This window comes from Rhinolophus hipposideros, assembly GCF_964194185.1.
Source record: "Rhinolophus hipposideros genome assembly, chromosome: X".
NCBI lineage: Eukaryota > Metazoa > Chordata > Mammalia > Chiroptera > Rhinolophidae > Rhinolophus > Rhinolophus hipposideros.
In genome coordinates this window covers 84,093,612-84,118,323 of record NC_138046.1, presented here as the reverse complement: position 1 = coordinate 84,118,323, position 24,712 = coordinate 84,093,612, and the positions used below count along the sequence as shown (strand labels likewise).

At 41.1% G+C, this 24,712-nt stretch overlaps 1 protein-coding gene across 3 annotated transcripts in view; it reads right to left on the bottom strand.

The window, feature by feature from the left end:
* The window catches only part of PHF8 (PHD finger protein 8), a 126,925-nt gene that overhangs the window by 78,859 nt on the left and 23,354 nt on the right, over window positions 1-24,712 (bottom strand). For all 3 annotated transcript variants that reach the window (XM_081041809.1, XM_081041808.1, XM_081041810.1), the window contains exons 3-8: window positions 9,593-9,678; window positions 8,385-8,493; window positions 5,285-5,445; window positions 4,533-4,674; window positions 2,911-3,097; window positions 898-1,060 (exon numbers count right to left, since the gene is read on the bottom strand). In XM_081041809.1, coding sequence (XP_080897935.1) covers window positions 898-1,060; window positions 2,911-3,097; window positions 4,533-4,674; window positions 5,285-5,445; window positions 8,385-8,493; window positions 9,593-9,678 — 848 coding nt within the window. The remainder of the gene's footprint in view (window positions 1-897; window positions 1,061-2,910; window positions 3,098-4,532; window positions 4,675-5,284; window positions 5,446-8,384; window positions 8,494-9,592; window positions 9,679-24,712) is intronic.

Sequence of the window (24,712 nt, the reverse complement as noted above, 5' to 3'; positions counted from 1 at the left end):
TGACAAACCTCCATGAATATTAACACAGAATAAGAGAGAAGTCACAAACAACATCAGGAATGAAACAAAGGATCTCACCAAAGAATTGGAAGACATCAAAAGAATAATAAAGAAGTACTATGAACTCTACACACCCAAATTTCACAAATTACATAAAATCGATCAATTCCTTAGAAGCATAAACTATCACAACTCACCCATTATGAAACAGATAATTTGAATAGCCTAATAAAGTTAAAGGTAATTGAATGCTAATTAAAAACTTACCCCCCCCAAAAAAAAACCTCCAGGTCCATGAGATTGCACTAAATTATTCTACCAAATGTTTCAAGAAATTTTAATACTAACTCTGAAATCAAGAAATTAAGAAATGAAGAAAAATCTAAAGAAATGGAGAAGCATACTGTGTTCATGCAAGACTCAAAATAGTAAAAATGTCACCTTTCCCCAAACTGAGACAACTGGAGGACCTTTTCAAAATACATACACTCAGATCCCACCCCAGACCTAGGCATGTATTGTTTAAGGGGGAAAGCCCCACCCTCATCCCAAGTCATTCTGATTTATAGCCTACAATGCCAGCCTTCCAGTCACTCAAAGTGACAGGGCTTAGAGTCCCGTTCTCTGTATGTCCACCAAGATGCCATCAGGCCACTGCAAAGGAGTCCATCAACCTCCTCCTGCACCTCCCCACCTGAAGTCTCCCCAAGCAACCATGCTGCCCGCTGGCCACCGTGTGAATTTCCTTGAAGTCCAGTTCTGAGCCTTCAGCTGATATGAAAGGGATATCCCACATAAGCAGATCAACAAATTATGGGGAGGGGTTGGCTCTGGTGCCATAAGCTCCCTTCCTCATCCCGCCCTCCTCAAAGGCTCCCAGAGGGGCCCACGGAAGACCTGTAGGAATGAAAAGTGTCTGTCCTTGCTTCACAGAACACTTGTAGCACTTGTCCACCTGGTCCCCAAAGAACATCTCATCCTGGTTAGAGGAGCTACTCCAGCACTCAAAGAGAGTCAGGTTGGCATTTGTTGGGCGGATCAGGTAGAAGATCTTCTCACCCTGTAACAAAAAGAGTGAAGTGCCAGAAATATCAAGGGTTTCCAGAAAAGTCTTTCAGGGGGTCTCCAAAAGGATATTCTCTCTCCCATGCTCCAAGACCATGTAGTATGCCAGAATTCTTTCCCAAACCCATTCATGAATCGGTTTTATGTGGATTTGGAAAACTTCAAAAGGTGCTTTTGCACACTGCACTTTTAAGCTTCTATAAGATTGACAAAAATAATTTGGAAAGGGTATTTCAAACGAAATTGTTCAACTTAGCACAAATGTACACCAAAGGCACCTATTTCAGATGCAATGCCAAATGAAAAAATGTCCTCTATAGATGAAAAGATCAATACTACTAGCCCTAGGAGAATTTAAGGCCACATTACCAATGAGGAAAAAATTGAATTTGCCTTTAAATGCCATTTACAGAGAGTGCTCTTTTTCACACCTGCCATCAAAGCTAATAAAAGTTTAAAAGTTCAGTAATCGCCCAAGGACTTCTGGAAGATTTTATGTTACATGATTATCTGTTAAAAGAACATTTTATTTCCTAATTATGTTTTGCCTGAAAAATCACCAGATAGATAATTTGGCACAAAAGAAGCAAAAACCCACTAGCACAAAAATATCCCCAACCCGCAGCTTGATTAGTTTAAACATTATTTTATGATAATAAATTTCAATGTAGAAAAGCAACACTAGAAATTATCTATTGCACAACTGGAAAGATTTGAATCAGATTAATACTAATGTAGATTAATAGCATTACATAAATATTAATTTCCTGATTTTTATTACTATACTGTGGTTATATAAGAGAATGCCTTGTTTTAAAGAAAAATACACTAAATTATGAGAAAAAAGGACACCATGTCTGCAACTACTCTCAAATGTTTCAGAAAAAAAAAAAAAAAAAAAATATATATATATATATATATATATATAAAACCATTTTATTATGTTTGCTTTAGAGAAAGAGAATATAAAACGGTAACATTTGGGGGATCTGAGTGAAGGGCACACAGAAATTCTCCCCATTATTTTTGCAAATTTTCTATAAAAAATAAATTATTTAAAAATAAAAAAGTTAAATCTAACACTCGCATAATAGCACTTTTATTTACACGCTCCAATTTCTTCATGATAAACCAATGGAAACAACTGTTTCAGGACTGGTGATCATGTGGACAAGTTTTCTGGTCTTTCCTTGGCATTTCTGATAAGAAAACTAAATAGTATGAAGAACGGCGGAGAACAATCAAAATTACTTAAGAATTTGTTTTCCAGACCTCAAAACTCTTTACAGTCATTGACAATCAATATGCTAATTACAAAGTTGTTACAACCACAAAAGGGAAACTATCTATAGGAAGGCTGACATTAAAAAAACTTCTCATATATGCTCTATCCTGATGGTGGTGGCAGTTATGCAACTATATACAAGTGTCAAAACTCATCAAACTATACACTTAAAACAGATTAATTTTATGGTATATAAATTATACCTCAATGAAGTTGGGGGAGGGGAAGTTTCTCATGTTACCAGGAATTTCTGCAGTAAATATGGACATTTCCATACACAGTGGTACAAGTAGAGATTGGTTTAATTAGGAAGATAACAGGTGGAGAAAAAAAACATCCTCTGTTATTCAAAAACAATGTTAAGCATCATCAAAATCGTAGAGGCAGTTTATATGGCATATACACTAAGTGCCCAACCCTGATAGAGCAGTTATACGGAAATGTCACCCAAATAGAACCCAGGAGGCAGGTAGGCCTCAGCAGCCTGTTTTGTGCTGCCACCTGAAACAAACAGGGAGGTCCAAGGCTGAGCTGCCTCCAGAAGCCATACCCATTCCTACCTTGAGCACATGGTACCAGACCGAAGTGCCGCCAAAGTCAATGTGAAAGTCTGTATAGCTGTCCCGCACGCTCATGAGGCAGTACTTCTGCACATTGGGCCTCTCAAAGATACACTCCTCCGGCCACAAATTCTCCACCCATGAAAGCTTCCGAACAATCTTGGGTGTCTCTACAAGGTTAGAAAGCCTAGCAAGGAAGGGATGAAGAACAGATATCAGCTGCTTGGGAACTGAGGTTGAAGTCTGAATAAAATACCCTCCATCCCCGTGAAAGTCACATAAGACAAAGCTGTTCCTCCACAGAATCCCGGAGGACACATAGGACACTTATTTCTGTAAGTCTGGTCAGCATCCTCATTCCACTCAGCTCTAGAAGTCCCAAGTCCCAGCTCCACAGCCTCCCCCAGTCAAAGGTGAACATTTCCTCCTCTAAATGCTCATACGCCCCATCCCCCCCCTTCAGGGCCCACTCACTTGGCACTTGGTTTATAACAGCTATTGTACTGTCCCCATCTCATAGTGTCTTCGTTATGAGGAACCATCAGATAAACCTCTCCAGGCTCAGTTCCAGGTAAAGATGTGTTCCTCCTAAACATCTGGTTGTTTTTATCCTATGTGAAACCACAAATCTTGTAATACTGTATTTCTTTCTTTGTTCTGACCTTCAGGAAATTCAGTGAAAAAGTCCACAGTCTTTCTCCACCAACTATCCAGACATTCATACATATTTTGTGTGCAGATTGCCCACCAGATGTAGCCTATTTTCCCACCTTTATTTTCCTTTTATTCTAATTTTCTCTTTTTTCCCTCTCTCTGCATCTCTGCAAGCTACTTCAAATAGTCTTTCAAGATGAGGTGAAGTGTAAGCGAACATAGTTTTCAAAACAATCTTCAGGTTGTTTACTTTGCATGTCAAAGCCAACAGCAAGGGTTTCAATATTGTACTATAGTTATTGTAAGATGCTGCCATTGAGGGAAACTGGCTGAAGGATACACAGGACTTCCCTGTACATTTTCTGCCATTTCCTGTGAATGTATAATTATGTCAAAATTAAAAGTTAAAGAAGTAAACAATTAGACAGTAAGCTTCCAAAGTGCAAAAAGATACTTTATGATTTTTTGGAATCTCCCATGGTTCTGAGCAGAGAAGAATACATATATCTATTGAGTGCATGAGCCCAAACAGGATCATTTAAAGGTTATAAACTTTGTTTCTTTTATTTTAAATATAAAAAACCTTATTCTTAGAGAAACTACTTGTGGGTAATTTTAGTAAATCTATTTCCAGGAAGAGAGGACCTATCTTGGGAATTAAAGAAGTGACCATGCCACATTCTGAATACCAGCCAAAGGTCTAACAAAGCTGTCCTAGTCTTGAAGGAGATAAAAATTAATTAAAATAGCTAATGTATAATCAATCTATCCAATGCTAGACACTGCAGAGGAGAAATATGATTTGGTTGTTATAATGTGAGCAGCTCACCTAGAAAAAAGTATAAACCAGCTCCCCACCCCAAAGGAAGAAACCACCAGGAGGAAGGGAAAGGAACACTAACATATCCTCAGTATATCACAAGTTCCAGGCATTTGTCAGACTTTTTACTTACCCCTGACCCTCTTACCTGGTATCAGAGAATTCCAAACTAATGACATTGAGGACTTTCTCTCTCTTCCCGCTGTAATAATATTTCACAAAATCACCAAGCTTCATTTTGCAGTCAGCCTGGCGGGTCACATCAATCACATCAATCTCTTTGTCAGAACCTGGAGTAAAGAGACGGCTTCTGTACCAAATGGTCTCAGGGACTGGAAAAGAGGCTCTCATCCCCTCACCAGTCCCTAGAACAGCTCTACACTCAAAACCTCTCTCCTCAGACATTGTATTTGTATGTGCATGTTTGGAAGGTCGGGGTAGGAATCCCTCACCCTCTCCTTAGACTGATGTGCCGGATCCAGGCCTCCTAGGGCAACAGAACCGCCTGACACACAGCCTCACCCACAGTCCGGTCCACCTGCCTGGGCCCTGCGTCCTCACTTCTTCTCTTCCTATCGTCCAAAAGACAATTGGTATGTGAGGGCAAAAGCCAAAGGCTTTCTCATCTCAACAGAGGACAGAGAGACTACCATGACCTCTGGAATTCCCAGGTAAAAAATGGGGCTCAGCCTGGGGTTTTGAGGTCTATTAGGGAAAAAAAGGAAGAGAAGACTAAGATTTTGATTCTAGCTTTGCCAAAGAATGACTCTGGGCAAGCCACTTCATCTCCAATTCTCCAGATGGCTAGAAAGGAAATGCAAAAGGTAGACTGGAGGGGAACGGTCACAGGTCTTGATGGTAGTGACCAATAGCACAGTTAAGAGGGTCTGTGTTGCTTACCAACATAGTGTTCCACATCCCTCACAGTGAACGATGGTGAGGGTAGTGTCATCCCCAATCCATCCTTCTTCAAGACGAGGATGGGCACACTGAAGCTATTCTCTTCCAGGAATTCCACGGTCAGCTGACTTCCAGTGGGCTTCAGAATCACTTCTTCTGAGCTGTAGACCACATGAGAGAAAGACTGAGGCCCAGGGGCCTTGCCACTGAATGCCTCATTGAATGCTGCCACTCACCCAAGGGTAGGCGGTCTTTCTGAGGGGACCTAAGGTGGGCTGGCAACCAATGGCATAAACTCCACGTGCCAGGGAAGAAAGGACCTATCCAAGGCAATAAGGCAGGTCGCTGGAATAGGTGGGAGCTTAACCCACAGCATCCTATCAATAGGGTGCTCTGCTCCGGATGACAAAGGAAGAAATCAGTCAACAGCCTGCCCAGGAAGAAAAGACACACCTGACAAGTTTAGCTGATTTACTCTAACCCACAGAAGCATTACCCCATTTAAAATATTGGCAAATATGTTTTGATTGGACTGTTTTTCAATTGTTGAGATGTATGAGTTTCTTATATATTTTGGACATTAGCCCCTTATCAGAGGCGTTTGCAAATATCTTCTCCCATTCGGTTGGTTGCCTCTTTATTTTGTCAATGGTTTCTTTTTCCGTGCAGAAGCATTTTAGTTTGCTATAGTCCCATTCGTTTACTATAGCTTTTACTTCCCTTGCCTTTGACATCAAATTCATAAAGTCCTCTTTGAACCCTGAATAGACATTTCTCCAAAGAGGACATACAAGTGGCCAATAGACATAGGAAAAGATGCTCAACATCACTAATCATCAGAGAAATGCAAATAAAAACCACAGTGAGATATCACCTCACCCCAGTCAGAATGGCTATCATCAACAATACAAATAGTAACAAGTGTTGGAGAGGCTGTGGAGAAAAAGGAACCCTCATACACTGTTGGTGGGAATGCACACTGGTGCGGCTGTTATGGAAGGCAGTGTGGAGGTTCCTCAAAAAATTACAAATAGAATTACCATATGACCCAGCAATCGCTCTCCCGGGTATCTACCCAAAAAATCTGAAAACATTTATCCGTAAAGATATACAAGTATGTGCTCCAATGTTCATTACAGCTTTATTTACAGTGGCCAAGACATGGAAACAACCAAAGTGTCCTTCAATAAATGATTGGATAAAGAAGATGTGGTATATATACACAATGGAATACTACTCTGCCATAAGAAAAGATGCAATAGTGCCATTTGCGACAAAATGGATGGACCCTGAATTATTATGCTAAGCGAAATAAGTCACACAGAAAAAGGCAAGAACCATATGATTTCACTCATATGTGGGATATAAAACTGAAAGCAAAAAAGGAACAAGACAATCAAATAAAGAAACAAAAACTCGTAGACACAGACAATAGTTTAGTGGTTACCAGAGGGTAAGGGGGGTGGGGGGAGGGAGATGAGGGTAAAGGGGGATCAAATACATGGTGATAGAAGGAGACCTGACTCTGGGTGGGGAACACACAATGTGATATATAGATGATGTAATACAGCATTGTACACCGGAAACCTATGCAATTTTACTAACCATTGTCACCCCAATAAATTTTAATTTAAAAAGTTTTTTTAAAGTATTGGCAAATAAAAAAAGTGATGAAAAAAATGAAAGCAACTTTTACAAGCACTTTCTCAACATGCGTACTTAATTAGAAAACGGGAGTTTTGGGGTTTTGGGTTTTTTTGTTTTTGTTTTTTTAATCATGCTGGAGAAAAGATGGACTACTTAAAAAGTTGTGTGGGGATGAACATCTGGAAAAACATCTATTTACTCTTTACATAACTCTAGACAGATCAAGGATCAAACTGAAAAAAATAAAGCCATAATGTAGTAGAAAAAAATATGGGAGAGACAAGGCCCAGTAGTCATTAAAAATAATAATAAACACATTTGTCTAGTGGGAACGTGAAATGGTATATCCACTTTGGAATAATTTGGCAATATTTATAAACATTTTTAAAGCACATACTCTTTGACCTAGCAATTTCACTTTTAGGTAGTAAATCTATACATACACTCACCCACATACGCAAAAACTTAAGTACAAAGACATTCACTGAAGCATTTTTTCTAATAGCAAAATACGAGAATTGATTTAAATGTTTGTCAATAGAGGACTGGTTAATTATATATTCACACATGAAATACTACACATCCATGAAAAATAATGAAGAACATCTGTATGTGCTGCTACAGATTGATCTCCAAGGTATTTAATTTAGAGTTAAAAAAAGGAAGATGCAGAACAATATAGTGTGTTTCTATTTGCATTTTTTTAGAAAGAGTGATACACATACACACACACACAACACACATGCTTGTATAAGCAAAAATTCTTTCTGAAAGAGTGCACAAGAAATTGGTTGACTTTGGAGAAGAGACCTGACAGGTCTGAGGAAGAAAGGAGACTCACTGCCTTTAAATAAACAGATAAAACAAAAAAATAGTAAGTTGAAGAAACATTTATAATTCTAAACATTTCAATTATAGGAAAGCTGAAAATGATCAAATGAATTAAAAACTAAGCTAAAGAGAGTGCTTCATTCATTAATTTTTCTAACTTATTATTTCCGCTCAATTGAAGTATTTTAATAAGCCATCTTCATTTTTTAAAAAGGAAAACTATTTTTGTTGATTGCAAAAGAAATACATGCCCAGTCAACAATTTTTTTATTATTAAAAACGAGTTTCCTCTTCTCTACAATGAAACAATTAAACTTTCTGATCTTTATGACTCCTTCTAGTTGTAGCAATCTTTGGGTACATGTAAACATTGTCTCCTGACTTAGGTGAAAACTGCCACCCAAATCTACCAAAAGTTTCCACAAGTGGACCTTAATATACTGTGCACATCAAATGAAACTCTAGCAATGTTTCTCAGAAACTGATTAAAACAGAAGATCCCTCTCCAGAGGGAACTTGCAGAACACCCCCAAATGGGAGAAGCTACTAACGGGGCAGCCAGTGGGAAAGCTGGGAAGAGATGGTCCCAGCTTCCTAGAGCCCTGGAGTAGGGGTAACTCACCTGTCAAAGGTCCTGCTCCGGAGCTCTCGAATGAATGTAGGGCTTCCAGTCTTCACTGGCTTCCCCTTGTGTGTATCATGCCCTTTTGAAGACACACGGCGTTTTTTCACTAAGCCAGAAAAAGACAGGAGACCGTAAGTCAGAATGGCCGCGAGCTATGGTTCCAAGACAAAGGCTTCAGTAGACCCTGCTTCTCTTCCAATCTTGTAGTCGCACAACAGCCTAGCCAACTGTCCCTCCATGTCTTTCCTTAAGGAAAGAAGAGTCTGTGAGATTGTGCCTTTCTGGGACTCTGCTCCATCCTTGTGTTTACACATTATGACTCTCTGTCTGGTCCCCAAAAGATGGTTTGCAGCCAAAGACGGGTAAGATATCTCACGGGAGATACAACCTAAGCCAGGCGGAACCGAGCGGGGACCCCTAATGAGCTACCTTAAAAGAATAAGGGAAGGGGCCTTGCCTCCCCTTCCCCCTTCCTGGGAAAGTCTGTTGCGTGCCCTGGCTTTTCCCTTGCACCTGTTTGTGAGAGAAGTCATGAGAACAACAAAGATCAGTTCTCTCCACTTATCTCAACAGAGCTGTTACAATATGAGACTTGACCCTGAGAAGGTACAGACCTTAGGTAAGACATCATGGGAACTTGTGCTTGGGCTGTTTGAAGGTTAAAATAATTGGCTTGGGATGTTTCTATAACGTGATAAGTGAGTCTCACAAACCGTGCCAAAAACACTGCTACTCCCTTGTATACTTATCAATAAAAGCCTCCAGTCGGCTTTATTCAGGGCTCCAGTCCTCTGAGACTGAGAGACCCCTGGCCTTCTGAGAGATTTAACAACATTAAGTCTCTGTTTGTTTCTTTCTTAAAAACTTAACCCAAACCGCCCCTTCTCGCCTCCTCACTGCCCTTGTTGTACGGGATGCGACACAATCTAACAGGCCCTTGGAGCATGTGGGGTCAATGAGACCCTCACAGATTCAGGAAAGTTCCTGGTGAGGATAGGTGTCTCCTTTGAGGAATACCTAGGAAGGGAAGGAGGTGAAGCTCTGTACTCTGCCCTCTCAGCGGGGCAGCTGCTGGCCTGCAGGGCCTACGTAGGTGTCCGCTATTTCCCAAGGGAGATGAATCTGAAGTAATCTCCCTTCCACGTTACCTTTGCTTTGTCTCTCTTCTGGCCCACCTTCTCTTAGAAACCTTAAGATCTACTTACTAATGGAGGGCCCATGTAAGACCTCACAGTTGGGGCAATGGTAGAGATCAATGTCAGCAGCCTTCTCCTCTTCAACACCAACACAACTAGAAAAGAGAAACACGGAAATTTTATTGTTCATAAGGTCCAGAACTGTACTGTCCAGTACACATGGCTATTTACATTTAAATTAATTCAAATGAAGTAAAAATTTAAATGCATTTCCTCCATCACACTAGCTACATTCCAAGTGCTCAGTAGCCACATATGGCTAGAGGTTACCATATTGGGAAGATTATCAAACATTTTCAGCCATGCAAAAAGTTCTACTGGACCACACTGGTCTAAAATAATTATGACAGAGTTAAAAATGTACAGACAGTAAAATTTCATTAAGACTCAAAATGGTCAAAGCTGAAAGAGACTTTAGAGCAGTGTTGTCCAATAGAAACATAATGTGAGCCAAGTAGGTAATTTTAAATGTTCTAGTAGCCACATTAAAAAGGTAAAAAGAAACAGGTGAAGTGAATTTTAATAATATTTTGTTTAACCAACATATCCAAAATATTATTATTTCAACAAATAATCAAAAATTTAAACTTTATTGAGCTATTTTATTTCATTAAATGAAAAGGATTAAAACAGTGTTTTGTCGTCAACAGTGGTTCTGAGCAAAGGATTACAGGTAATCATTTTTTCTCTTATCTGTGTTTTCTAATTTTCTACAATGAACATGTGTGATTTCATATTGTAATGTCTAAAAAATATTTAATTTTGAAAATTTGAGTTTGCATGTATAATAAGATGGAAATCTCACAAAATTAAACTCTTCCTCACCAAAGAAGTCATCAGCAGCCCTCCAAATAACTTCTGGCTAAGATCAAACTCCTTAAATCTTTTGGTCAGCCACACACAGCAGGGAGAATAAAAATAGGGCAGAACTCCAACTGTTTCAGCCAAGATCATGCTCACAAACTAACTTCGTGGGATCAGGACCCACCACTTTCCCGCCTGCTAATCCTAATGCCTATAAACATGCCGCATAACAATAAACTGGGGGTATCACCATCAACTTGGCAGGATTTTTTAAAGGACTCAGAGAATGTATATAAAGTCCCTAGCACAGTGAGCTCAGAGTCTGGTACACAGTAAGTAGTCAGTAAGTAATAGCTAATAGTTTTTCACCCAGTCTAGATCTCACCCCTCAACTGCCTAAACCTTCTTTAAATACATTCTCCAGACCTTGTAGTATTTCTGACTCGCACCCGTTACCCTTGAACACTGCCCAAGAAGGAAGCCCTCTGGTCATCTCTCTTCTGAACTTTCACCCCACATAGTCATGTGCTTTCTCTACCCCAATCATCCACTGCTCATCACCTTTCCTAACTTATCTGTTGTACTACCAGCAACCCCCTTCCTTGGTAAACAAACCTCTTTATATTCACATCCCCTCCAACAAACCCCTCCTTCACCTTCTGGCTTAACGGAATGCAGGTTCTCTTACGAGAAAACCATTTTTTCTGTACCAGTGCCACTCAAAGTGTAGTTCACAGACTAATGTGGTAGTGAAAGTTAAGTACAGAAAGAGAGCAAGCATCTAAAAACTTTAATGGCAATTTGGCTGAGTAATTTTATGTCTGTAGAATCTAATAATAAAAAATTGGGGCTTATCTTTTGTATAGCTTTTTTGTTCATACCATTTTTCTAGTCATTCATTTTTGTGAGTTGAAAATTAAAAAGTCTAGGAAGCACTGTGCTAGAGTCCTGTCAGATAGATATTGTACATTCTCCTAGACCCTTCTAACTCGGGCCTTGGATGGGGGTAGACGTCCTCCTCACTCTCAAGTGAGATTTCCAGTTCATCTCTCCTCTACCTTTGTATAAAATCTCTAATCCTGAGTTTCATTATCATCTGACCATACAATACCTCTTCAATGTCAGCTACTCATCTCCCCAGCATACTCCCTTCACTCACTGAAGAACCTACTCACAAATTCCTCTCTACCCAACTCCAATCAACATCCCACATGACATTTCTATCAATCTAGAGGCCCAACATCCTGGCCTTTTAGCTCTTTGACCTTCTCATCTTCAGAGTCTGCTACCTCCACTCCCATTTCAGCTACCAACTCTCATGGCCATTCCCCAAACCTGGTCAACTTGCAGTTGCTCCACCTGTGAAATGTGAAATTCATACATCACACTCTCTGACCACAAGTATATCTATCCAGCTTTCATTCATTACACCTGTTCAATGCCCTCAAAATCCCTTGATCCTACTTTTAACCTATTCACCTATTCTTGACTGCCCTTCCTCCCTAACTTGGATTCCAGCATGCCTCACTTCTACCATTACCTTACAGATATCCTCAACTCACTTGCTCCACTGCCTTTCCATTACCCCCACCTGCAAATCCCAACCCTAGTTCAACTACATAACAATGCACCATTGGACATGGCTGGCGAAAAAAATCACCCATTGGATTGGTGCCACAATAAATTCATAATAAATTCACAATAAATTCATTGTCCAAAATATCTAAGTCACAGAATAGCCAACACAATATTGAGGGAGAAGAACAAAGTTGGAAGACTGATACTACCTGACTTCCAGACTTACTATAAAGCTACAGTAATCAGGACTGCATGGTATTGAAAGAATAAACAAACAGATCAATGGAACAGAATTGAGAACCCAGAAATAGACCCACATACATAAAGATAATCAATTGATTTTTGACAAAGGAGCAAAAGTAATAAAATGGAGCAAAGAGAGTACCATATTTTGCCATGTATAATGCACTCCCATGTATAATGCGCAACCATGTTTTTGGCCCAAACTTTCAGGGAAAAAATGTTTCGTTTTAATTTTTTAATTCAAATTTTTATTTGTTTATATTTAAGTACTTGTTTTTTTGTATTATAAAGGAATTTTGGCATTTATTTTCTAACACATTATGGTACAAGAAATTTTATGTAACAAATAATTACAAAACACAACAACAGATACAAGGTACAAGAAATTTTATGTACCAATAACAAATTTACGATATTTATGCATCATAGAAGGCCAAGAACTCTGTCATTGCAAGTTTGTCATAAGTTTAACAAAACCGATGATCGTATTCCAGGGTACTATTTTGCATAAGGATATCATTATTGATTTCTAGAGTTACACTTTTAACTCATAAGCATAAATAAAAGAATTAAAGGGATGGCTGGTTAGCTCAGTTGGTTAGAGTGTGTTGCTAACAACACCAAGGTTGCCGGTTTGATTCCCGCATGGGTCACTGTGAGCTGTGTCGTCCTTAAAAAAAAAAAAAAATTAAACAGATTTATATAGATATGGAATCTACCCACGTATAATGTGCATCCTTATTTATCCCTCACAAATTTAGGCAATAAAGTGTTTAGGCATTATACACAGCAAAATACGGTATTTTCGATGAAGTGCTGAAACAACTAGACAGCCACATGCAAACAAATAAATCTAGGCACAGATCTTACACCCTTCACAAAAATCAACTCAAAATGGATCATAAACCTAAATGTAAAATGCAAAACTATAAAACTCCTAGAAGATAACATAAGAGAAAATATAGATAACCTTTTGTGTGGCAATGCCTTTTTAAATGCAACACCAAATGCACAGTCCATAAAAGAACGAACTGATAAGCTGGACTTCATTAAAAATAAAACCTGCTCTTTGAAAGACACTGTCAAGAAAAGAAAAGACAAGCCACAGACTGGAAGTAAATATTTGCAAAAGACATATCTCATAAAGGACTGTTATCCAAAATATACAAAGAACTCTTAAAAGTCAACAATGAGAAGATGAACAACCCAATTAAAAAAGATCTGAACAGACACCTCACCAAAGATATATAGAAAAGGACATACAGATGGCCAATAGACATATGAAAAGATGCTCAAGATCACTGATCATCAGAGAAATGCAAATAAAAACCACAATGAGATGCCACCTCACTCCTGTCAGAATGGCTATCGTCAATAAATCAACAAATAAGTGTTGGAGAGGATATGGAGAAAAGGGAAGCCCTGTGCACTGTTGATGGGATTGCAAATTGATGCAGCCACTATGGAAAACAACATGGAGGTTCTTCAAAAAGTTAAAAATAGAACTACATTATGACTCAGCATTTCCACTCCTGGGTATTTATCCAAAGAAATCCAAAACACTAATTTGAAAAAATATATGCACCCCTATGTTTATTGCAGCGCTATTCACAATAGCCAAGATATGGATGGAAACAACCAAAATGCCCATCAATAGACGACCGAATAAAGAAACTGTGGTACATTTATACAATGGAGTATTACTCTGCCATAAAATAGAATGAAATCTTACCACTTGCAAAAATATGGATGGACCCAGAGAATCTAAAGAACAGAATAAAAGAGCAAACAAAACAAACAGACACAGAGGTACAGAGAAAAAAAAACTGATGGTTGCTAGATGGGAGGGGGTTGGGGGATAGGGGAGAAAGTGAAGGGATTAGAAAGTATAAACTGGTAGTCACAAAACAGTCATGGGATGTGAAATACAGCATGGGGCATATAATCAATAGTGTTGTACAGATTATGTAGGGTGCAAGGGGTGGGTACTGGACTCATGGGGGCATCGCTTCATAGATTGTGTAGATGCCTGACCACTGCACTGTACACTTGAAGCTGATGTAGCATAATATTGAATGTCAACTATAATTAAATATATACATATATATATACATATATATATATATATATATAAAATACACACACACAGTCACGGGACGTAAAGTACAGCATAGGGAACAGAGTCAGTGGTATTCTAACAGCTATGTATGATGTCAGAGGTGTAGTAGATTGAGGGGGGTTATCACTTTGTGAGGGGCGTAAATGTCTGATCATTATGTTGTTTTGTAAACCTGAAACTAATATAAAAAAATAAAAGAGAATAAAAATAAAAATAACAGCAAAAATTAGTTTAAATGGGGGGGGGTAAAAGAAGATATACAGATAGCAAACAAGTGTATGAAAAAGTGCTCTATATCATATGTCATTAGAAAAACGCAAATTAAACCAACAATGAAATATCACTATACACTTATCAGAACAGACAAAATCCAGAAGACTGACACCACCAAATTTTGGAAGGGAGGTAGAGCAACAGGAGCGCTCATTCGTTGCTGGTGGGAATGCAAAATGGTACAGTCACTTTGGAAGACAGTTTGGCGGTTCCTTACAAAACTAAACACACTCTTACCATACAACCGAGCAATTGCGCTTCTTGGCATTTACCCAAAGGAATGGAAAACAACATCTGCACAAAAACCTGCACACGGATGTATATGATCAGCTTGATTCACAATTGCCAAAATCTGGAAGCAACCAAGATGTCCTTCAGTAGATGAATGGATAAACTGAGGTACATCCAGACAACTGACTATTACTCAGTGCTTAAAAGAAATGAGCGCGGCCGCCCCGGTGGCTCAGGTGGTAGGAGCACCGTGCTCCTAACGCTAAGGTCGCCAGTTCGATTCCCACATGGGCCAGTGAGCTGCACCCTCTACAGCTAAGATTGTGAACAATGGCTCTCCCTGGAGGCGCACTGCCACAGGCTGCTGTGCACTGCCATGAGCAGCCGGTGGCCAGCGTGAGCAGCCGGCAGCGGCGAGAGGTGCCGTGAGCTGCCCTGTCGGCAGCCCAACTACCTCAGCCCGTGGGGAGCGGGGGGCAACACAAGGCCCATAACACCAGCACGGGCCAGGGAGCTGTGTCCTACACAACTAGACTGAGAAACAACGGCTTGAACCGGAGTGGGGGGGGAGGCGGAAGGGGGAAAGGGAAAAAAAAGAAAGGTTAAAAAAAAAGAAATGAGCTATCTAGTCATGAAAAGACATGGAGGAAACAAATGCATATTACTAAATGCAAGAAGCCAATCCGAAAAGGCTCCATACCGTGTTTCCCCCCAAAATAAGACCTAACCAGAAAATAAACCCTAGCATGACTTTTTAAGATGACATCCCCTGAACATAAGCCCTAACGCGTCTTTTGGAGCAAAAATTACTATAAGACACAGTCTTATTTTCGGGGCACCACGGTATTTTATGATTCCAACTATGGGCACAGTTAAAAGATCAGTGGTTGCCAGGGCTTTGAGGGAGAGAAAGAGATGAAAAGGTGAAGCACAGAGGATTTTTAGGGCAGTGAAACTATGCTGTATGATATTAAAACGCTATAACGGTGGGTACATGTCATGATATTACACATTTGTCCAAACCCACAGAAGGCACACCACCAAGAGTGAGCTCTCATATAAACTACGGACTATGGGTGATTATAATGTGTTAATGTAGGTTCGTCAATTATAACAAATTACCAGTCTGGTGCAGGATGTTGATGATGGGGGGGGCTGTGCATGTGGGGGCAGGAGGCATATGGGAGATCTCTGCACCTTCCACTTAATTTGGCTATGAACCTAAAATTGCTCTAAAAAATAAAGTCTATTAAAATCCTCCCATATTTCCCAGCTCAGTTCTCTCTCCCATTATCCACCGCGGCTATTTCAAATATCTGACCCCATTACCTCCCTCTTCTCTCTCAGCAAATGACCCTATCGCCTACTTCTTAGACAAAATGAAGTAATCAAAAGGGCACTACCTCAATTTCCCACACTGAATCCACCCCCTTCTGCACCCATCTTTTCCTACTGTTACAATGAAAGAACTATCCTTCTTTCTTTCCAAAGTCAGCTTTTCCACCTGGGTCACATTTTTTTTTAAATCTTCTCAATCAATAATCCCTTCTCGTTGCAGTATCTTCAACTCCCTCTCTACCTTCTCCTTCACAACAGCACGTTAAACAAGCTCACTGGACCTTTAAGACAACAAAGACAAGATCCTCCCTCACTCCTGTCTGTCACTTCACAGCTAAATATCTTCTTTGGTTAAACCTACCTGTACAGCTTCATAATAATTTTAAAGAATAGGTATCAGTTATACATGGTACAAAACTCAAAAGGTACAGAAGCACATACAGTGAAAAGTCTCCCTCCTACTGCTAGGCACCGGGTGTTATCCAGAGATGTTCTATCAGAGCCAAACCTATAAAAAGAATTTGTTAGGAGTTTCTGTGTACTCTTTCTCACCCATTTGCTGCAGTCCGATTTTAGTCCCCACCTTCTTTAAAACAGATCTCACCGATGTCCTGACCTCCCTACTGATATGTGCAGTAAGGGTTAATAGTGCTCTCCTTTATCTCACTTGACCTCTTCGCACCATTACCACAGTGCCAACCCTGGGCTCTGTCCATTTCACAAGCTCTCTACCTTGGACTTCCAGAACACTCCACTTGCCTGGTGTCCATTCCTTCAGCTAACACTTAATGAACATCTTCCAGGTCCTGGTCTAGGTACTGGGGAGACAAAGAAACAGAACAAAGCATACAAAAAGCCCTGCCCTCATGGAGCTGTCATTCTAGTGGGGGAAGCAGACAGACAAGAAAAAAAATCAATGTAATCAGTGGAATATACTGTATGTTAGTGAGAAGAGCTAAGTAGAAAAAAAAAGAATGAAGAGGATTATATACGCATGTGTATATACGTGTGTATCTACAAACACACACACACACACACACACACACGGTGGGGGGCATGCCACTAGTATTGACATTTTAGGTAGGGAAGCCAGGGATGGACTGACAAGATGACTTCTGAATAAAGACCTGAAGGGAACAAGGGAACAAGCCCTATGGCTATGAAGGAAAAGCATCCCAATTAGAGAGAACAGCAAGTACAAAAGCCCTGTGGCAAGAGCATGCCTACATTATTATAAAGCATCACACGGTGGCGGGGGGGGGGGGGGGGGGAGACAGTGTTCTGGAATAGAGCGAGCAAAGGGACAGTCATAGGTCAGAAAGGTAATGGGCTTGTGTCGTAGGGTCCTGTAGGCCAGCAAGAAGGACTCTAGCTTTTCCTGAGTGAAGATCTGGGTAAAATCCACAGGAGGATTTTGAGCAGGGATGTGATGTGATGTGATCTTAATTATGTCTCTGGCGGCTCCTATTTCCCAGTGCGCTCTTTTTCTCCTGTCCACTCCTTGAATGTTGACATTTCTCAAGCCCTCCTGCCTGGCACCCTTCTCGCCTCACTCTCCCTCACTGATCTTCCTCAACTCCCAGGGCTCCAGGTGCCTTCTATGCACCTACAACTGCAAACCAGATCTCTTTGCTGAGTTTCAGGCACCTCCCTCGAAATGCCTCCTGGGTATCTCTACTGAATAACCAATCCACTTACATCAAATTTAACATGTCCGAATTAAATCTCTCCCCCTGCCTGCCCCCTAAACCTGCTCCCTTTCTTAGCAACCAGGTGCGTAAGCCAGAAACCTGGCAGCCACTGAGGACTCGCCTCTCACCCTCTCCCTCAAGTATACCCCGAGTAGGCATTCAAGTATCAAGAACTTAAGACTTTAAGGTCAGACTGCCTGGGTTTACATCCTGGCTGTACCTGTGACTTACTAGCTGTGGGATCTTGGGCAAATTACTTAACCTCAGTGCCTCAGTTTCCTGATCTCCAAGGCAGGGCTAAAAACTGTATGCATATCATAAAGTTGATATGAAAGGTAAATGAGTTAATTTACATAAAGTGTTTAGAACAGTGCTTAGCACATAGTAAGTATTCTGTATGTATTGTATTACCTAAGTTACCACCATGTCCTATCAATTCTAGCTCCTAATTCTAGCTATCAGTTGTGCTTTTCTGTCATCCTCATCGCCCCTGCCCTAACCCAGGCCGCTATTATCTCTAACAGGGATTACTGTCCTGCCCTCCTAACTGGGCTCCCAGCCTCTACTCTGCCCGTACCCAACTGGCCCTCCACACTGTAGCCAAAGTAATCATTTAAAAAAAAAAATTGACTCTGTCAACCCTTGCTCAAGAGCCCTCACAGGCTTCCTATTTTTCTTAAGGTAAAGTATAAACTTACCATGGCCTTGCCTCTCTGGCCTCACATCTTGCCCCTCACACACAGCATCTGGTGCAAATGAACATTAGGGGCCCCTTGTTCACAAAATGGAAAATAAAAAGCTTTTTCCTTTATTCCATGGTCTCTCAACTTGTCATGGGGCTTTTTATTTGCTATTTACTGTCACACTCTCTTGGGCATGGGGTGCGTGCAGGACGTCATAGGCCATGCCCTGCGACTCAGTGCACAGGCTGCAGGCACCTGGCCCTGACTCTCCTGTACCTGCACCCAAGCCTGGCACCCCAGGCAGCCAACCAAGAATTCATTCGGGGAGCAGGACCACACATGAGGTAAAATTATTAGTCTCCAGCACACAATCCATTGTCCCACAGGACTTCACATATGAAACACAAATTCAAAGGTAAAATTAGTAAGAATGTTAAGACAACAATCGCAGAACATTAAATCTCAAGCTTGGGGTTTATCCAAATATGATGCTGTATGTTACTATGGTGGTCATACCTCCACATGTATGGAAGGCAACGCTGCTCTAAAAGGCCAGCTGGACTATACACAATAGCTAAGACATGGAAACAACCGAAATGCCCATCGGTAGACGACTGGATTAAGAAACTGTGGTACATTTATACAATGGAGTATTACGCAGCCATAAAGAAGAACGAAATCTTACCATTTGCAGCAACATGGATGGAGCTAGAGAACATTATGTTAAGTGAAATAAGTCAGACAGAGAAAGACAAGTACCATATGATCTCACTTATATGCAGAATCTAAAGAAAAGAATAAATGAATGAACTAATCAGAAACAGTTTTGGGGACAGAGGAAAAACTGAGGGTTGCTAGATGGGCGGGAGTGTGGGGATAAGAGGGGAGGTGAGGGGATTAGCAAACAGTCGGTAACCACAAGATGGCCACGGGGTTTTGAAAATTGATTTGGGGAATGTAATCAATAATGTTGTAAAGATTTTATAGGGTATCTGATGGACACGTGTCCCATTTGGGAGACCACCTCAGGGGTGATGTATATGCCTGATCACTGCACTGTACACCTGAAGCTGAACAATAATGAATGCCAACTATAATTATTTATATATATATATATATGTATATATATGTGTATGTACATACTTACAAGAAGCAGAGTACAGCATTAGGAATAGAGACAGTGGAAATGTAATGGCTGTGTGCGATGTCAGAGGGGTAGTGGATGGGGGAGGGGGGTTCACACAGTGTGAGGGATATAAATGATAAACGTCTAAGTATTTTAAAAAAATGAAGAATGGCAGTTATATGTCAATTATATCTCAATAAAAAGTTGCAGAATTTCAAAAAAAAAAAAAGAATAAAAGGCCAGCTGGACTCTCAGTGCCATGCTCTTTCTGGTCTCTGGGTCTCATCACACGTGGCTCCCTGTGCCTAGAACATTCCTGCTCTTCCTTTTCCCCATGGCGGTGGCGCCCCCCACACACTATCCTTATTACAGCACTCACCACGCGGACTTGCAACTGCTCATGTACTTGTGTAGGGATCTGGCCCACAGGCAGTCAAGGTCCCCCGGCTCCATGGGAACGCTGCTTATCAGCCAGCCAGTTCTGTACACAGGCCGGCAGTCAAGGTCGCCGGGCTTCTCGAGCGCTGTGTGCCTGTGAGCAGCCTGCAGGGCCTGCCAGATGATTTCTCCCAAGGAATGCTGTTTGTTTTGTTGTACCTGTATAACCTTGCTTCTTCTCCTCCTGAGGGCAGAGCACTAGCCCTCCCGGAGGCTGCCGCTGGAAACTCTCCCTGGTCTGGAAGTCTCAACAAACCTACGTCCCACACTCAGCCACCTAGTGTGTTCCTTGGGCTTGCGGCTTCTCAGGCCCAAATCTTGGAACATCTCGGACTCAGTCCGAACAACTTGCTATCTGCCTCCACAACATTCAGCAGATAGCATCTATCTTGCTCACCAGAAGTCTTCACCTTATCCATCTGTCTCCCAGTCTTGCTTTATTTATTATTCAACCCAATTGAACAAACATTCACTGGGCTGGATAACTCCTCATATCGGGAAGGCAGATGGATGAAAATCAGGCTTCTGGCGGCACTGTCTCAATAATTATCACCTGCGATCAAGGGTCCTTAATGTTATTTTTGCTTCCTTAGTGCAGAAGGTAATTAGCACCAGGTCTCAAGATGAAGATGAATTATCCCCAATGTATCTCGCAGAGCCTGGTACATGCCAGATAATCAATATTTAAGTAGGTGAGTGCATAAATTCAATACATATTCAGAACAGCCACTGCCCTCATGGAGTGTACACTCTAGAGGGGGAGACAGGTGATGCCAGAACAGTTTCATAAATGCTATAAAGTAAATAATGCAGGGTAAGGAGATGGTGAGTGAATGAGTACCTTTGAAGCCTGCATAAAAGAACTGAGGAGAAAACGGAGCTATGAATTATACATGACATTTAATCTCCACAACAAATCAGGGCATTCTGTCCAGTATTCAGAGGCACTATATCATAGAGTTTAAAAGTAACGACTTGGGAGCCAAACTGCCTGGGTTCTAATCTCACCTCTGCCACGTACCAGCTCTGTGAACTTAAGCAATTTCCTTAACCTCGCTGTGCCTCAGTTCCTGCATGTATATGATGGGACTATTAATAGTACCTCACCTCATAGGGTTGTTATCATGAAATGAGCTAAAATAGGTAAAGTGCTAGAGTACCTGGCACATGATAAGTATTAGCTATCATTATCATTAATATTCTAATTTAACAGATGAGAAATCTGAGTAACTAAATAACTTGTTGGCCATTACAAAACTAATAAGCAGTAAAGCAGGATAAAAATCCAGACCTGGGTGACTCCACTATATCACCACAATGTGTCACTAGAACACAGTGTGGGGTCATCAGTAGTCAAGTGTTATGAGAACACAAAAGTGGGCACTCAGTTCTTCCAGGGCCATGGAGGCCAAGGACTGGAGAAGCCTGAGAGGTGACGAGGCTGCGCAGGAGCCTGTCTGGCTTATCTGCTCAAGCTCTGCTCTCTGAGGGAGCCACAGAGCCAGGTCCTGTCACCACCTGTACGCTGGAAAAAGAATATCTTCATTCATAAATAAAGAGGAAAAAGAGCGTATTTTACTTTTCTTCATTATTCAAAAAATATCAGAAAAATCCAAATCAAATTTCTGGTTTTCTGCAACAATGTGGACCAGGCCGAGCACAACCTATAAAAACAGGGATGGACCATCCCTCGAAGCTGGAGAACCCACTATTCCCAACAGTGGTCCCCCCGCCTGCAGGCACTCAGGACTTGAAGGAGAACAAAGGACACTGAATAAGTTCCAGAACTCAGGGCAAGTTTCTTTTTGGTCTACCCGGTCCCTGACACTTAAGTTTTCCAATAACACGTGTCACTACATTCTGGATGCACTGACACAATCACTCCACATGCACTCACAGGCACACAAATAGGCTGTAACCGTTGTCTCCAAAAAAAACCCCAACCAAACGAAAAAAAAAAAAACTCTGTGCCTCCTTCAGTCATTGCCCCATTACTCTGTTCTCTGTATACCAAGAGCTCTCCAAACGGAGTCATCACTGAGTACTTCCTTTCACAACTCCAATCTAATCCATCGGCAAATCCTATAATGAATATAGATTCAAACCCCACCCACTTCTCATCACCACTGGCTCTGGAAGAAGCCACCAGTGCCTAACTAGACCAGTGTTTCACAAATACTAGGGAACACTTGGAGGGCCTGTTAAGCTAGATTCCTGGGCCTCATCCCCAGAGATCCTAACTCAGTAGGTCTGGGGTGGGGCCCACACATGTGCATTTCTAACAAGCTTCCAGGTGACGCTGACACTGCTGATCCAGGGACCACACTTGAAGGAATAATGACCTAAAGTAACCCTGCTCCCTGCTCCCACTCTTGCTCCTCACCTTGAGTCTGTCCTCACCACAGCCAAAGCCTAAACCAGTATCACAAGTCTCCTTTGCGCAAAACCCTTCAGTGGTTCCCATCCCACCTGGAGTGAAAACCAAGTTTTTACAATGACCAGTAGGGCTCTATACCTGTGGTTCTCAAACGTTAGTGCACATTAGAATGACCTGGAGGGCTTGTCAAACCATAGATTCTTAGGCCCCACCTCCGGAGTGTCTGATTTGGTGGGTCTAGGGTAGGATGCAAGCATTTGCCTAACCAGTTCCCAGGTGAGGCTGATCCCACGGGTCCAGGGATCACACGTGGAGAATTACCGCCCCACATGATCTGCGTCCGCCCCCAACCCAGCCTCTATCATCAGTTTCTGCTATTCTCCCTTCACTCACTCCGTCCAGTAACATTGACTGGAATGGTAGCACGCCGAGAGTGCTACCACTCAGGTTCTTTATTTTCTTGACCTGGAACACTCTTCCCCCACTTACCAGCATGGTTACCTCCTTCACTGTTCTTTCCGCCTCTGCTCACGTGTCAGCCATCCATAATTACCCTATATAAAACCACCACACCCCCAGCGCTGGGCATGGCACTGCAGCTCCTGCTCACTCTGCTTTATGTTTCTCTATACCACTTATTATCACTTGACATACTATATGTTTACCTACTAGGTTTACTGTCTGGTGCACACTGCTCTAGCCTAACTTAACAGATGAGAAATCTGAGTAACTAAATAATTTTACTGTCTAGAATAATGCCTGGCACGTAGCACGTATATATTGAGTAAATCAGTACATAAATGAATGAATAAATAAATCCGTGTTATTTTCTAGCTTGAGATAATCTAGACAACCTGTGTCTTCTTCATCTTCATCAGCTCTTAGCCCACTCCTTGGCAAACAGTAAATATTCAATAAATACTTACTGCATGAATGTTCTAGGTGATAGCCAACACTGAGTTGCTACTATGTGCCAGGGACTGTGCTAGATGTTCCGCAGACATTCTCTTACTAATCTTCACAACCACATGAAACATGGATTTTGTTTGTTTGTTTGTTTTAAAGCTGAGAAAGCAGAAGCTTAGAGATGGGAAATGACCAGCCCAAAGCAGTAGAGTTAGCAAATGGAAGAGCTGGGATTCCAGGTCAGGTTACTCTGACTCCCAAGCCATTCTTTCTCCAACATGCCTCTGTTTCCAAAGCAGATTCTCTTTTAGCTCCCATAAGTCAGTCCCGGGCATCATGCCTATCAGACCTTCCACTATATCCTAAATTTTCAGGACATTCCTTTTGGAGACATTGACCGCCCATACATGTTTGCCATTCCAAACTCCTTCCAGGGGGGCTGGGGGAAAAGCATGCTACCCCAGTAATAAAGGAACAGTTCTGTATTTTGATCGTCATGATTACACAAATCTACAAATGTGATAAAATTGGGTAGAACTAAATACACATACACACAAATGAGTACATATAAAACTGGTAAAAATGAAATAAGATGGCTGTATTGCAGCAATGTGTTTCCTGGTTTTGATACTGTACTATAGTTACATAAGATATGAGGAAAACTGGGTAAGGATATACAGGCACACCCCATAATTTTTTTTTTTTTTTGCAACTTCATGTGGATCTATAATTATTTAAAGATAAAAATTTATTTAAAAATTATGTCACTCCAAGAGACATTCCCAAGAGCCTGGACAGAGCAGGCTGTCCTCTGATCCTTCTAACCCTACAGCCTATAAGCCCTTCTCCAGGGCAGGGGTTCTGTAGTCCATACATTATATCTAGTAAACCCCGAATATTAATGCTGGGACTTCTCTTCCCTTTTCCAAGCACTCTTACAGCCGTGGGTTAGCCTTCTGCAGTTTCTAAAAAAAATGGTGTTCACTTTAACCTGATTTCACTTGGAACAAAAATGTGAATTGCATGTGAGTTTATAAGCCTGATTTTCTCTATCTCCCACACGTCTTGAAAATAGCTTAACCTGAACAGTGCTTTATACTATCTATAACATTGGATCTTATAGTAAGAGTCCAAGAGACCAAAGTTTGACTCATTTTCAAGCAACTAACTGGCTATGTAGCTTTGGGCAAGTTATTTAATCTCATGAGAGAAAATAATAGCTCTAAAGAGCTATTATAACAATCAATTGGTCACTTATGATTCTGGAACAATATGGAATAGACTCACTTCTCTCCACTCTTCCCACTAAGTACAACTAAAAA